This window comes from Myotis lucifugus, unplaced genomic scaffold, assembly GCF_000147115.1.
Source record: "Myotis lucifugus unplaced genomic scaffold, Myoluc2.0 scaffold_63, whole genome shotgun sequence".
Taxonomy (NCBI): Eukaryota; Metazoa; Chordata; class Mammalia; order Chiroptera; family Vespertilionidae; genus Myotis; species Myotis lucifugus.
Genome location: NW_005871111.1, coordinates 5166353 through 5180810, shown reverse-complemented (window position 1 = coordinate 5180810; position 14458 = coordinate 5166353). Strand labels below are relative to the sequence as shown.

The window sequence follows — 14458 nt, the reverse complement described above, 5'->3', positions numbered from 1 at the left end:
CAAAAAAGCGATGTGCTTGTTTCATGATGATGCTATGAGAAGAAACTGTAATTTAAAAAATGACAGGTTTTAGCATGTGAATTTGGCTGAACTCAGCTCCATAGAAGAAATCACACCCCCACCTTTTTAGGGAGTTGTTAAAGGTAGTATCATCAATAATTGACTTGTGCAAGTGTATTTCACTCAGATACAATTCTCAAGTGGCCAGACATATGTCCATCAACATAACCTCGTCACAGCTCAACAGAATTACCCAGCATGCACTTCCCCCCATGGGGAAAGAGAAGCTTTTAAGAAGACCATAAAAAAGCAACAGTATAAATCTGAGGTCAGTGAGAGAAGCATCCCATTTCACCTTCATCAATATCCAAATTCAATTTGCCTTGTACCTGTCTTTGGTAGTTGTGGACTGTTCATTTTGAAAAGCATTGCTGTAATTCCATCTTTGGCTATAGTGTGCAATTACGGCCAAATGTCTGTAAATTTGTCTCAACAGTTGCTCTGGACTCCAAGTGTTCCAGATCTTTGCCTATGGTCCCCCATCTCACCAACTAACAAATGCAGGTCAATTAGAGTATTATTCTATCTGATTAAAAAATAATACCCATAGATCTTAAGGATATTATTACAACTTCAATGGAAAATTGAGTAAAATTTGTACAAAGACCAGTAAGGGAGAATCCTTCCGACAATGTAGAGAAGATAAGGAAATGAATGAGGGTAGTAACACTATTCCATAAACAAGATTTCTTGGAAAATATCCTACTAGCTTGCTTCCTAGACTTAGGGAGTAAGGCAGGGAAACTCTTTGTCAATTCCTAAGGTCCTAGGATATCACCTGTTAATCAGTTTTTATTACACATGTGGCTTTCTTGGAGGCTAGAACAAGTTAATGCAACTCCTGTAAGGTGTCTAGGAGAGGAACAGGACAAATGAAACTGGCACTGAGGAGCACACTCCATAGTCACTAGAGAAAATAGGAAGCAAAACAGTCACATCACAGTAACTGAATGTAAAAACAGTGCCTTTTCATACCCAGGAGTGGGAAATGACGGAGGACATTCTTTTCTTTTGAAGAACTGATTTCCTTTTTACAATCTTGTTAAAATGAGGAGCCTCCAATAGCCATTTGTTCTTTGAGCTGAAGTTACAAAATAATATTTCATAAGGGTTGATTAGCATGCTGATGCTTTTTTTTTTATGGTGGTTGTAGACATTGAGGGCTTAGAATAAAACATCCTAAAAAAAATCAGAGAACTCAAAAAAGGAGTCATTGGATAACCCTGTGCTTGGTTTAAATAAGGGCAACACTCAAATGAAATATTAAAGAAAACATTTCCTTAAGGACTAACCATGGAGATAGCCTCAACTTCATTTAGGATGGGGAAGCCAGTACTAGAAACAAGCTTTTCCAAAAAAATAGCAGAAGAAAAAAGAAAAAGGTTAAAATTAAAGATGGGGATTTTTAATTGAGATCAAGAATATCCACCTCTAAATGCCTATTTTTCTTTTTGTGCAGGATAACTGGCATTAATACAGGTATTTTAAAAAGAAATCCAATTCAGAAGTGGCCTCCACTTTGGAGAGACAAAGGCTTGGAGGAAATACTGTAAGTTTCAGATGCTAAAATTAACACCCCAGTACTGCATACGGAGTTCTACATCCACACCTAAGGAAGCATCAGCATGCTTCCTTGTTGCCCATAAGTGATTACTTCTCTTTCATTCCAGATTCCTGGGATATTAAAGAGGCAGATACAAATGCACAATTAACAGTGAAGAAATATAATGAACAGTACATTTAACAGTGAAGAAAAATTATCTTTACTCTGTTTTTTTTTGCACTGGGGTCTGAAATGAAGATTCTGCAAGTATCTAAAAACAGTGACTATCATCCACAGAAATAAAAATGGATATTTACAATTAGAGATAATTCCCTGTTTATTTCTACCGCAAATATCTAGGAGTTTATTTCTTATAATAGAATAACTTTATATATTTTCCATATTCCCACAATATTAGATTTCTCCCAAAATCATACAGTGAAAGTCCTGTGATATTTTTCTGAGTACAAAAAGAGTTTACAGTATTGTCAGGTGTGACATCAGATTTACTGCTTTATAATATCGGATAGGGGCATGTTCTTATATGAACTGTCATGTAGGAAGGTTAAACCTGCTCCTAAAATTTTATTCCTTAAATTACATTAAACTTTGATTATTGGTTCTCACCACACTTGCCCCAATTTTGGCTCAAGTGTGACAGGAAATGTCAAAAACTATTGTGGTGGTGGGAGAGACTTCGGGGACTTTGCTGCTATAATATCTCCCTGGGCCATTTGACTTCATTAGGTTGACATTCCAAGACAGTCAGGAATAGCCAGTCCTTTGGTTCTGAACAGCCAAAGCATATCCTCTCCAAAAAGAGATAATCACCAAGACACAAGAAGCTACTGGGTGGCCAGTCATTTGACCATGTATTTATTTCAGTGAGAAGTGGCTGTCAGATGACCCATAGCAGCAGGAAATAAAGAACAGGAGAGTGAGGAATGTAGTGGGAAGATGAAAATAAAATGAAAAACAATAAAACCAAGCAGATTAACTCAGAGTGCTCCTCAGCAATGAAGCAATGTGACTATCCTCTCAGGTGGCTTTTTTATGACCCCCTCTGTGGTTCACCTTGAAAGAGTGCATACTAGATGTGTTCAGAACTAAAGTCACTGGCCAGAATTTGAGATTTCGGCAGCAGGGAGTATAAAAACACATTGTAGAAAGCATAGACACAGTTCAAATCTCCTGAGTGTGCAATTTTATCTGAATCTCAGTGAGTTGAAAGAACACGTTAGACAGTCATCTGAGGTCACTTGAGGTTTGTTTTCTGAGTGACAGCTTATTTTCACTTTCCTCTTTGATCAACCAGGAACGTCACATGGAGTGGGAGGGACAAATGATCTTGAGAAAAACAAGCAAACAACAAAAAACTAGAGCAGGAGTAGGGAAAATGGCTGTAACAGTCAAGAGTACAATGAGAGTTCAAAAATAAGGTTGGGCTGTTATAGAAAAAAACAAACAAACCAAAAGTTAGAAAGAAATGAACTAATAGGCATATAAAAATAGGAAGCCCCAATGTGCCCCAATTAATGACGCAGATAAAGAATACAGTTGGCTGTATATACCCATAATGGTAAATATCTGCCTTGTTACTGCACCAAATGAAATTGGACAGCTGGCTATATTTTCACCAAATTTGAAAGGGTTCTTTTGGACTGGTCTATATAGAGCATGTGATATAGTTGAACTTCTCTTTGGGGCCCCTAAGAGGTACACCTTAACTTATTCCACTGGAAAAGTAGGGAGGTTTTCCAGAAGAGCTTCAGGCTTTGATCAAGCTACTACTCACACGGGCAACTCTGTAGCGGGCTCTTGGTAAGTAGCAGGGATTTATTTAGCTTTGGTTAATGATTCTCCCAAGCAATGCAGAGTGGTCAGCTGGCTTATAATAATGGGAGGCTTGGAGGGGAGTTCTGACAATAAAGGAAGACAATGGGAAAACATGGAATGGGAAAGCCCCAGGTAAGAGACACCATGCGAACAGAAGATGCAGCAGGAGCCTACAGACGGTGAAGACCTTGAGAGGGAGACCAGCCTTGGGAAAAGGGAAGACGCTCCAGGCAATGTGAGGCATTTAAACCTGGGAAAACCATCCAGCTGAGCAGCCATTCTCAACTCTTCACTTTCATCACACCATAAGGAAAGAGACTCAAAGGCATTCACTAAAAATGCCAGCAATGATTTATTTCTCAGGGAACATTGACCACGTATCACTGAAAAGCACTAGAAAAACATGTCAAAAACTTTGCTCAAGTTCCACAATGCCAATGTGTATACCATCTGTCAACATAAGAACCAAAACTGATGTAGAAATGAAAGCTTCAAGAAAATAAAAGTTCTAAATTTTGTGATTTCTGAGGTGGTGCACAGTTGGAATTTAAATTAACATTCCCCCCTCAAAGGAGATAATTTAGATCATAAGAAATAATACCTAAATGACAGGATCTTATGAGACGATTTCTTCCTTTCTTTTATGAATAGTTCTGTATGGAATAGCATAAGATAACTCCTGCATAACACAGGTGTTAATGTTCTTTTATTTATATGCCTAGTTGAAGCACTTTGCCTCCTTTGCTGGGAAGGTAAAGAGTCAGATGATAGTAGCAAAACACACAGCAAAACAATTCTGACCAGAAACATAGGCCTCAGGGTTTCCAGGTCATAAATATAGCCAGTCAAAACCACCAATGGATTAAAAGAGAGGAGATAACGTTTACCAACTGTGGGAGTGGTGGCTGCACTCAGGGAATTGGTGGACGATATTGAAGAAGTGCTTTCAGCCCGCGCTAGGGGTGCTATTGGAGGAGGGCTGGAGGAATGGATGGGAGGGCTAAAAGGTCTGGGCTGCAGAGAGAAGAAAAGAGATGGAAAATTAGATACATAGGTCGTAGTACTTCCCTTCCATATTTTTCATGACTCCCAGTCCCAGCTATAACAACCCAGGTTTTTAAAAGTACGAGAGACACCATTTTTACACTGAAATTGATTATATTGACACTGGAGCTTGTAGATGGAGCTAGAGGAACCATAAACCACAAAGTGCTACACTCAATAGGTATGTGAGACTTAGAGAAGCTGAGACCTGTGATGTGGTCAGTGGTGTTTCAGGACTGTGAACTCACATGCTCTCAGGGACTAAGCAGGTAATATAATCTGAGAGCTTAAACACATGGAAAGACATCTGAATACAAAATGCTGTAGTGTGCTAGCTAAGCCAAATATTATGAACATCACCAGTTTATGGCTCCTGTGCATGGATTCCAAAGCAATTCACCTCCACTAGAAGTCTCTTTATTGTTCACACAGAATCTGTTCCATCCCTTAGCCTAAAACACAATGTAAGAAACTTCTAGAATAAACTCATTGGGCCACCCCTGCTTTATATCTACATAGGGTGCCTACCACCAATTAACTTCTCTACAGTCTAGAGACAGAAATCAGGACTTGCCCTCTCTTGGGGTCTTTGAAAAGCAAACATATATGGTGAAAAGAAACACTTCCCTTTCTAAAGATTTAGCACAACTGAGCATGACTGTCTTGATCTGCATCAAACCCACTGTAGCAAAACTGAGGGCCTCGCGTTCCTTTTCTTCCCATTGTAGACCCTGCCTTGAAGATGGTAGAGTTTGAGGAGGGTTGAGATGTACACCCATCCTGCAGCGACTGCCTTTCAGATGCCACCTGTCAGGGCCATTTGTACAAGTGACCTGAGGCTTTGACCCAAAGCAGAGATGGCCCGTGGGAAGGTTTTTCACTCCTGTTTGTCACGCTCACCATGAGTTTCTGAGCAAACCAGGGCATAAGGGAACATACCACATCTCCAACTCCAGGTTTTCCTGGAGGTAGCTTTGGCCGAGATGGAGGCCGGGGAGGAGGTGGTGGCGGGGTGGTGCTGCTGCAAGGGACCAAGGGAGTGGCTGGCCGAGCAGGGGACGATGCACCTGAAAAACAAGCTGGTGTTAAAAGGGGATGGAAACAGGTGGCCAAAGTGCTGTCATCACTTAATCTCTCCTTCCCCATTCCCACAGTGCAATGCCAGTCCCAGACACTTTTTTTTTCACTTCAGCCATTACTATATTCAACACTGTAGCAGGTGGTATTTTTTTTTTTAATACAGAAAAAAAAATCACTCAGTTGAACTGTGGTTGATGGCAGAAGCTGAAGCTCATTGCCTTTTGTTGTCATGTGACACCCAGTGAAAGGTAAATCTTTTACTTAGTGACAGAAAATACATATTTTAAGACTCTTTTGGATCGGTGGAGGGTAGCTTTCATTTTGACCACATACCCACCAAAAGTATGATAAATTCTTTTGCTTTTTGCGTATTCGGCATTTAGTTATGTCCTAGATGCAAATGAAAGTTAGAACTTGAAGGAAAATGAATGATTTTTCCACATTATTTAAACATGTATAAAAGAATTACCCTGTTTACAATGCTTCAAGATATGAGTGCTAACTTTAGAAATGTAAGCAAACACTTGTTGGTAAGCAAAGGAAAAAATGTAGGAAGGTACATTAGCTGTTGCATGAGAATTTTGTGTTTAGAAGCTTGACAGAAACACATGGAATTGAAAGGATTTTCTGTTTTGAAGGAGGCTGCTTAGGAATCTGGTCCACATAGAGTTTGTCCACAATGATTTTTGCGATGATTTTTAAAAGAGCCTCTTGGATTTACTTTTCTGGCTGTCAATGACAAACATGTGAAACACAGACGACACACAGAGGCGGGCATGCACACCAATCAGCACACCAGCAGGGTCTCGGACTCAGGGGTCTGCCTCTCATCACACATGTGTCTGGGATTAGTGGGTAAACTGCTTGGCTAAAACCCTTAAGAAAGTCAAACCAATATTCCAAATAGTTCTTGTTCAAAAACGTTGCAACTACTCCAGATGTCTTGTCACTTTGGTTAGAAGTACAGGTGTCAAATCATTACAAGAAAATTCTAAGAAATCCTGCCCCAGGAAAATACCCATCCCCCTCCCCACCTCCCTCCAATAAGCCACAAAACTCTGCTCCCTGGAGAATCCCAGACCAGCATCTCCCTCTCCAGATTTTCAGATTCTCAAAGAAGTTGAGCAACAAACTCATCATCTCAGCATCTGCTCTCATCTTAGGAGAGTCCCTGGGGGTTGACTTTGCTCCTCTTGTTTAAACGACCTGAAATCTTGAGCATGTTGTGTTTCTCTGTGCTGTTTATTCTAAGTAGAATTTCAGTAGTGGGAAATCCTACTAATAATTTTGATATCCCCATCCCTACACCCACCTCCTCTCTATCACTACCACCTTTTTACTATATTCTTACTTGTTATTTTATTGGGCCAGAGTCTATGTTAGCCATTATCTTATTTTTGTTTCCACAGTAAGCGTTAGAGGAAGGTCTTCTTACTGTTTCAATGGAAAGTAAAGCTCAGAGATATTCAGTAACTTGCTGAAGCTCACACAGCTCAAATGATCTATTTAACTCCAAAACTCAAGCTCAAATGCAATGTCTTGTAGCTTTAGGTGAACCGTGGAGTTCAACATCTTGCATAAATTAGCCTGGTCCTATTTTTGCATGGGCAGCTTGCACATACATCTCTCAATATGAATATTAATAGTCTTTTTGCTAATCTTCTCTTGAACAACAAAAAAAGGGTTATGTTTTGACAAGTCTCACTACAAGGTTTTCTTTCAAGTTAATAGATTTACGCCCAGGATGGTTGCAGAAAACAGAAGTGACAGCAAAGAGATGGGAAATTAGCTTTTAAACAGCTGGCTTTGTCAGGAAGTCCCCTGGGGCTTTTGGGGAGTTCTATTTTGCTGGAAAACCATGTACAGGAATGGCTCAAAATGTCTATTCATGGGTCTACTTCCAAGAAATAATGTTCTGAATCAATCTCAGAAAAGGTCAGCTACTTGCCCTTTTCCTACATGTTCCAGAAGGGAAATTTTAAAGACTACTTTCAATAATGCTTGGGAAAATGTAAAGGGATTATCATCAAGGCATATAGAATACTGAAAAAACTGGATGAAAAGACAGATTATCCGAGTTGGCCCTGCCTGCCTCTTATCAACCAGGGAATCTTGACCTCTCTGAATCTCAGCTTCCTGTTTTAAAAAATGAGACATGCTTCTCCCTTATAAGGTAGTTGCAACAATCAAAATGGAAAATGCTTATGAAAGTGTTTGCTAAACTATAAAATGCTATGAAAATGGAAGGCAATAGATGATGATGATGGTAAAGATGTGTCTTTTGATAAAGACAGAACTAAAAGCAAGGAAAGAAGAGACTATTAACTGTTTTTCTTTATGGACACTTTATTTAACTCACTTCTTTTCCCTCACTGGGTTGACTTAATTAGTTTGTTATGAAGTTGGAGGACACTGAGGGAGTGTTTAAGAACTCAACCCTATTTGACAGAACCCTGAGGATCAGGAGAGGATATTCAGGGCCTGAGGGGGTATTTCACAACTAAACTAAGGCTTCCCATGCCTTTGTGAGATTACACGATTGTTAGTATTATAAGAGCTAGAGGCTATCATTTATACATGTCTATCATTCTTGGATCTTCAATTATACTTTCATTTCCCCTTCAAGCAGTGTTTATTCCCAAGAACCATGCTGGAAAATAATAAGACAACATCTCCAGTTAAGGCTTAACTTTAAAAAAATCACATGTATATTATCTGAGTTTTGTGAGTTCAAAAATGTTGGCAACCATTGACATACTCTCAACCCATTTGCTGCTCTCAACCTGAAGTTCCATCATAGTTTCTCTGGTAACCCCTGAAAACAACACAATTATAGCTTCAACTTTCACCTCTCTGTGTGTGTCTAGGTGGGTGGGTGAGTGAGGGTGGCAGTGGGAGCACCGGGGAAGACATGGCAAATGGAATCCAATAGACCTGGGGTCAGATCCTGGCTCTGCTACTTATTAGCTTTGTGACTATGGCCAAGTTCCATCTTTGAGCTTCTGTTTCCTTTCTCTAAAATGAGGCGAATTCACCACAATACTGTGGGAAGAATCAAGTAAAATAAAGTACATGCATTTCAAAACATGTAAAAAACTAAACAGCCTTTTCCAATTGTGTTTCTTAGAACACAATTCCATCATGTATTTGAAGAAAGTATTAAATGTGTGTGGGAATGGTTACAAACTATGTTTCTTTTTCAGTGACCAGCACATTGTAAGTCCTAAAAACAGCCCTGTCCCATGGAGCTTTCTGCAATGATGGAAAATGTTCTAGAATGAGTGCTGTCCGATTAGATAGACATTAGTCACATGTGCCCATTGAGCACTTGAATTGTGCCTATTTCATCTAAAGAACTATTTTTCATTTTAATTAATTATAATTAAGATTAAAATAGCCACATGTGGCTAGTGGCTTCCATATGGAACACTGCTGCTCTAAAAAGACTTGTAATTAGGAAATATATTTGATTAATTCAAACCCAGGTACCCCAAACTCATTTGCTTATGGATGCGCATGTGTATGTATCTGTGTCTAACATCTTTTAATATTGCTTCAGTATCTCAAGTTGGAGAACGTTGCACAGAAGAACATTCTATCTTTACTAACACCTCTCTTTCCCTGGCCTCCACATTTGCTGCAGGCCAATGAGACTCTTTCTCCTCCCCATCCCCTGGCACACAACCAGACAGAAGAGAGAGCCTTTGCCAAGAATCAGAGTTTGCATTCCAGTAAAGCCATGTTCAAGCCAAGCTAGGTATTTTTAACTTTTGCCACAAGGAAATTAAACGTCTTGAAGTAAATCCTTAACTTCCAACTGTTTTTCAACAGCAGGTAACTCTTTTGATTTACAAAGCTGCCTTGTGAGGATTGCCTAAAATTGGTGGGTGACAGTTACCTTGCTTTGGATGAGATTTTTTTAAAGTGAGCATAATGGTATTCAATGAAACAAAGCAAGACCTAAGTGTTATCAAGAGCAGGGAGTTAAAAGCATCGCTACTTTTTAAAACATGAGGCCATATCCAGTTGTTGTAATCCTAAATTCACATTTCTGCCAGTCTGTGTATATTCCATCAATAAAACCTTAAGCAGCAAATAAACTGGGACTTAATTAAAGAGATAATGGTGCAAAGTTTCATTTATTCATGAGCTTCACTGGTTCAGTTCAAGCTTCCACTTAGAAATTCAATCCTTTAATACCAGCAAAGTATAGTTTTTTTTTCCAGCTCAATTATTAGGAATCAATAGATTTCACTGGCAGCATTTTCAAGTAATTAAAATAAGGGTATGGAAGCTAAACATTAAAAAAACAACAAAACTCCCATAGGTTCCAGAAAGAAAGACAAAGCTCCTCTCTCCACTGATTATACCAGTGGTCAATTCAATTACACAGACATCTTCCAGAGCCTGTGGAAGGTGGTGGAACAAAGCTTCCCTGTCTCTCCCCCGCCCCTCCAGAGCTTAGTGGCCTGCCCCTGGAGACAGGGCACTATTCCTTGAAAAGCCCTTTCAGAAGACTGAGAGCCTGGCCTAGGAAAGAGAGCCCATGAAAGACAACAGAAATGTGCCCCTCTTCGACAACAGAAGACCAACTTCTCTGGGTTTTGGTCTAAACTGAAGGCTTTATAGAGAAGTTGGGAGCTTATATCCCAGAAGAGACCTAAAAAAGCAACAGAGGATGAAGGTGGATGCTCTAACCTTCTAGAATTATAGAGACGAGCACTGAGGGGTACGTTTTGAGAGAATATTGGTGATCTTATTGATACAGTGCAGTACAGGTGGGTGTCAGTTATCAAGTAAGTTTGGGATACTTCGTAACTAAACCTTAGAAGAGTGCCTGTAGACAACAGTGGTTACAAATACTAGTTATGGATTAGACAAACCTGAGTATGAATCCCAAGACTATCATCTCTAGCTGAGGAAACGGGAAAATTACTGGATACCTCTGAGCCTCAGTTTTCCCATCTGTAAAGTGGGGGAAATAAGAGTACCTACCACAGGGGATTGTTGTGAGTATAAAATAATATGCACTTAGCATGGTGCCAGGACAAGAAATTATAGTTGTTGCTATTATTGGCAAAATAAAGGCTCTCAAAGGTCCTATGGTAAAAAAAATTTTAACAAAATCTGATTTTGTTTTGACACATGCTTTTCAGACTTATTTGAGTATTAAATAGTTTTCATTTTTTACACTTACAGAGGAACTTGCACACACAGAGCAAGCACTGAAAGGTACTCCAATGGAAGAGGCAGCAATGAGGACTATTAGAATAGAGACAAATGTCTTAACTAACTTAAACTTGGTGTCCTCTTTCAAAGCAAATGAAAAACAAATAGCACATGGCACCCCAGGAAGGTGCCTAAACCAAACCCACAGGCATGGGAGCGTCTTGCCAGGCAAAGGTGTGCACCAGTGGGATAAACAACATGGAAGAAGATGCTTAAGAAAAATATTGATCTTTCTTTGGTATGCATGGCAGGTTTTCCCATCTTTTCATAGTGATAAACCACAAAATAAAGCTTCAAATAAGAAAAAACCAAAAAACTCAGATTCAGTGTCAACATTTGCATATATTATTCTAAAACTTATGTTTCTGATGGCCTTTCCCATCACCTGTCACCACACTTAGAGTTGACAGGATAGGCTGATGAGCATGTCAAAATGAAACCAGAGACCACTTTGTCTTTAGTGGCAACTTGATTAGGTTGGGGATGTAGTGAGGTATCTTCTTTTTGCTGTCCCCTAAAATCTCATTTTCTAACTTTGTGTATTTTAAATAGCTTACAATTTTATTTGTCAATTATACCTCAATAAAGCTGAAAACAAAACAAACTAAAAACAAAACAAAATAAAACTAGGGCCGTTGTGGAGACATCTGACGAGGAAATTAGACATTTAACATAAAACTTACTGGCTATGAAATCTGTCTTTCTAGAACCTTCCTGAATTCCAAACAATGACATCATAGCTTTGCTTAAAAACATACACTCCCTAATTGCAGGGTGGGAGGCTGGGCAGAACACATCCACAGACTTGCACTATGACTGCGAGCATTCGATGGACTAGGACATGCCACGGGGCCACAGGACACCCGAACCAGAGGAGGGATGACGGAAGCTCTATAGGCAACTGCCAGGAAGGAAAGTGTTGCTCAGTCTGCAGCAGCCATGGCCATTCCCAGTCACATGAAGCACACTCAAACAGTAAGACGTACCACTGGTGGTCCCTGTACCACTGCCCGAGCCAGGTCCGGGGGACGAAACCACAGTTCTGTAGGTGGGTGGTGGTGGGGGAGGCGGAGTTGCTCTCTGTCCCAACCCAAAATCTTTAGGAGATGAGATTGTTTCTAAGTAATCATCTTTAATGAAGCTCTGCTCAGCGATTTTCTTCTGGACTTCTTCTAAATTGAGCGGCGATGGTACATTTCGAGGAGGACCAGGGGGCCCTGGAGGGCCTGGGGGGCCAGGGGGGCCTGGAGGACTTGGGGAGCCCAGAACTGGGGAGTCATCTGGGTTGTCTGATGCAGCTGGTGGAGATACCACCTTTTCCCTTGGAGTCAACTCTGGAGTAACACGTTCCGGGGACGTATCAGAAAAATGGACCCACTTTTCTTCAGCATTAACAGCAACAGACTTGGGGGACAACACTGGGCCAAAAATGCTGTCCAGGTCATTGATTGATGGTAGTTTTTCAATTTTGACCTCTGTGGCTGACTGGTCATTTCCTGTGGTTAAAGTAGTTGATTTTAAATTTTAATTGAGTTTAATATTATTTGTCAGGAGGGTGGGGTAGGAGGGGTGAGGCCAAGCCTGGTAAGTAGGTTGCCTTTCTAGGTGCTTCACTGGGCATATTTCATGATGTAAAAGTATCTTGATTGAGCTGAAGGGGAGGGGAGAGTTCCCTGCCTCCAGAATGTGTCATCTTTCTTTGTGATTATCTACCCTTCCGCAGGGTGACCCCCGTTAGCTACTTCTACCATCATCGAAAGAGCTGAGACTGCTGTGCTCTCAAGGGCTGCTCCCAAGAGTGCAGAGCGTGATCATTCTGAGGAGGCAGTGCTAGAGTCACCGAAAATACGGGTTTGGGGACTACAAATGCCAAAAGGGCGGTCCCTTGTGAAAATCTGGCCTACGGAAATACATGTAATACAGTAAAAAAAAAAAGATAGCTGAAAATCACCCTCATAATTAATGATCTACTCTAGCATATTGAATAAAAATGTTTGGTGAAACTAATTATAATATCTGTTAGTTAAAAAAAAAATAGCACATAATTAGCTGTATATCTTCCACCCTAAATATACCAGAAACACAGTACAAAGATTATTTAAAGGGCTATCTCCACATGTATATTATACACATATACATCCCACACACAACACACACATAGGTTATTGAGAAGACAGTCACTGCTTATTAGAATTGTTACATACATATATACCTATTTCACAGGGAAGAAAATTATGAAAACATCTGTATAATTCCTTTTTTCATCAAATCTAATTGGTTAACATCAAAGGCATGACTGTGATATCTATCTATCTATCTATCATCTATCTCTCTCTCTCTCTCTCTCTCTCTCTCTCTCTCTCTCTATCTAAAGTCCCAAGACAGAAAATTATGTTTTGATAAATATTAATATCAGCTATTCTTTTTCATTCTTATCAGTCATATGAGAAAAAAGTTCAAAACTACCTCCTAGATCTTGGCAGGAAAGATTTGATAACAATTGTAGTGTGAGGAAGTATACTTTTTTAAAAACTGAGGCTATTCAAATTAAAAATTGTTACCTAAATAATTGCAAGGCACAAGCAGAAGCAACCAGCTTAGTGCTTCCATATTTCACATTTGAAAGGAGTTCACATTCAAGGTTCCAAGGCTACAGATAAATGAGGCAGCAGTTTGCATAGCCCACAATATTTATAATTTCAGGTAGATTTATTTATATGTAACATATTTATGGAGATACAAGGGGCCAAAATGCTTTGCACTTGCAAACGCCTTTCCTGATGACACTCTGGATGACTTCCTGTTGGGTTTGAGTCAATATAAATTTTATAAATGACTATGTTTTGCATTTGTTCTTGTTGATAAATATCCCACTCTGTAGCTATCAAACCCACCAGGCTGCATAAATAGCAAAGGATGATGCATGAAGCTGCAATAGCATTCCCAAGGTGATAAAGAACACATTCTAAAGGCCCAAACACATAAAATAACTATTACTGCTTTTGTCTTCCTAGCCCAGTAAGACTAGGTAGATTATAAATTGAACATATAGCATTGATTTTAATAGAAGAACAAGGGTGCCTTAGAAATTGTCTGTCTAAAGGCATGCAGCACTTGCTTATTCTATTTCATCATCTTTGCACATCTTTTTGCCATGGGAAGCTAGGTACTTTTATGATTACTAAGAAAAAAATTCCCCACCGCCCGAGCTTACCAGTATGCTGCACATCCTGGGAACCATTTCATGTCTTTATAGACTAAACAGTTTTAATTCTGGCAAAAATGTTGTCTGTTCTTGGAAAATTAAAAGTTGTGTCTTGAGACTATTAATTTGCATATCATGAAAATGAGATCCAATGAAGCAACATGTCAATTAAACAATGACTTTCGACATTGAGATTTTTTTCTTTCATTTTACAAGTAAATGCGACCCTCATTCAGCAATAATATACAGAGGAAAAATTAGTTGAGAAAGTGAATCTTTTTGTGAAACTTGAGAGTGATTCTTTAAAATAAGCTCGATTCGTGATAGATTGTAACAGAAGTAAAACTAAACGCAAACATTTTCATGGTTAGTCTAGTCTACAGCTTGCAACACATGATGGGTACATCAAGGTCCGGGGATACTGCTCTGATTGCCACATCATCCTGGAACAGAAAGACTAA

The 14458-nt window shown here is 39.5% G+C and overlaps 1 protein-coding gene across 1 annotated transcript in view; it reads right to left on the bottom strand.

The window, feature by feature from the left end:
- Positions 1 to 14458, bottom strand: part of SGIP1 (SH3 domain GRB2 like endophilin interacting protein 1) — a 204266-nt gene that overhangs the window by 41744 nt on the left and 148064 nt on the right. The window contains exons 14-15 of the mRNA XM_023754681.1: positions 5423 to 5550; positions 4327 to 4453 (exon numbers count right to left, since the gene is read on the bottom strand). Of these exons, the coding sequence (XP_023610449.1) occupies positions 4327 to 4453; positions 5423 to 5550 (255 nt within the window). The remainder of the gene's footprint in view (positions 1 to 4326; positions 4454 to 5422; positions 5551 to 14458) is intronic.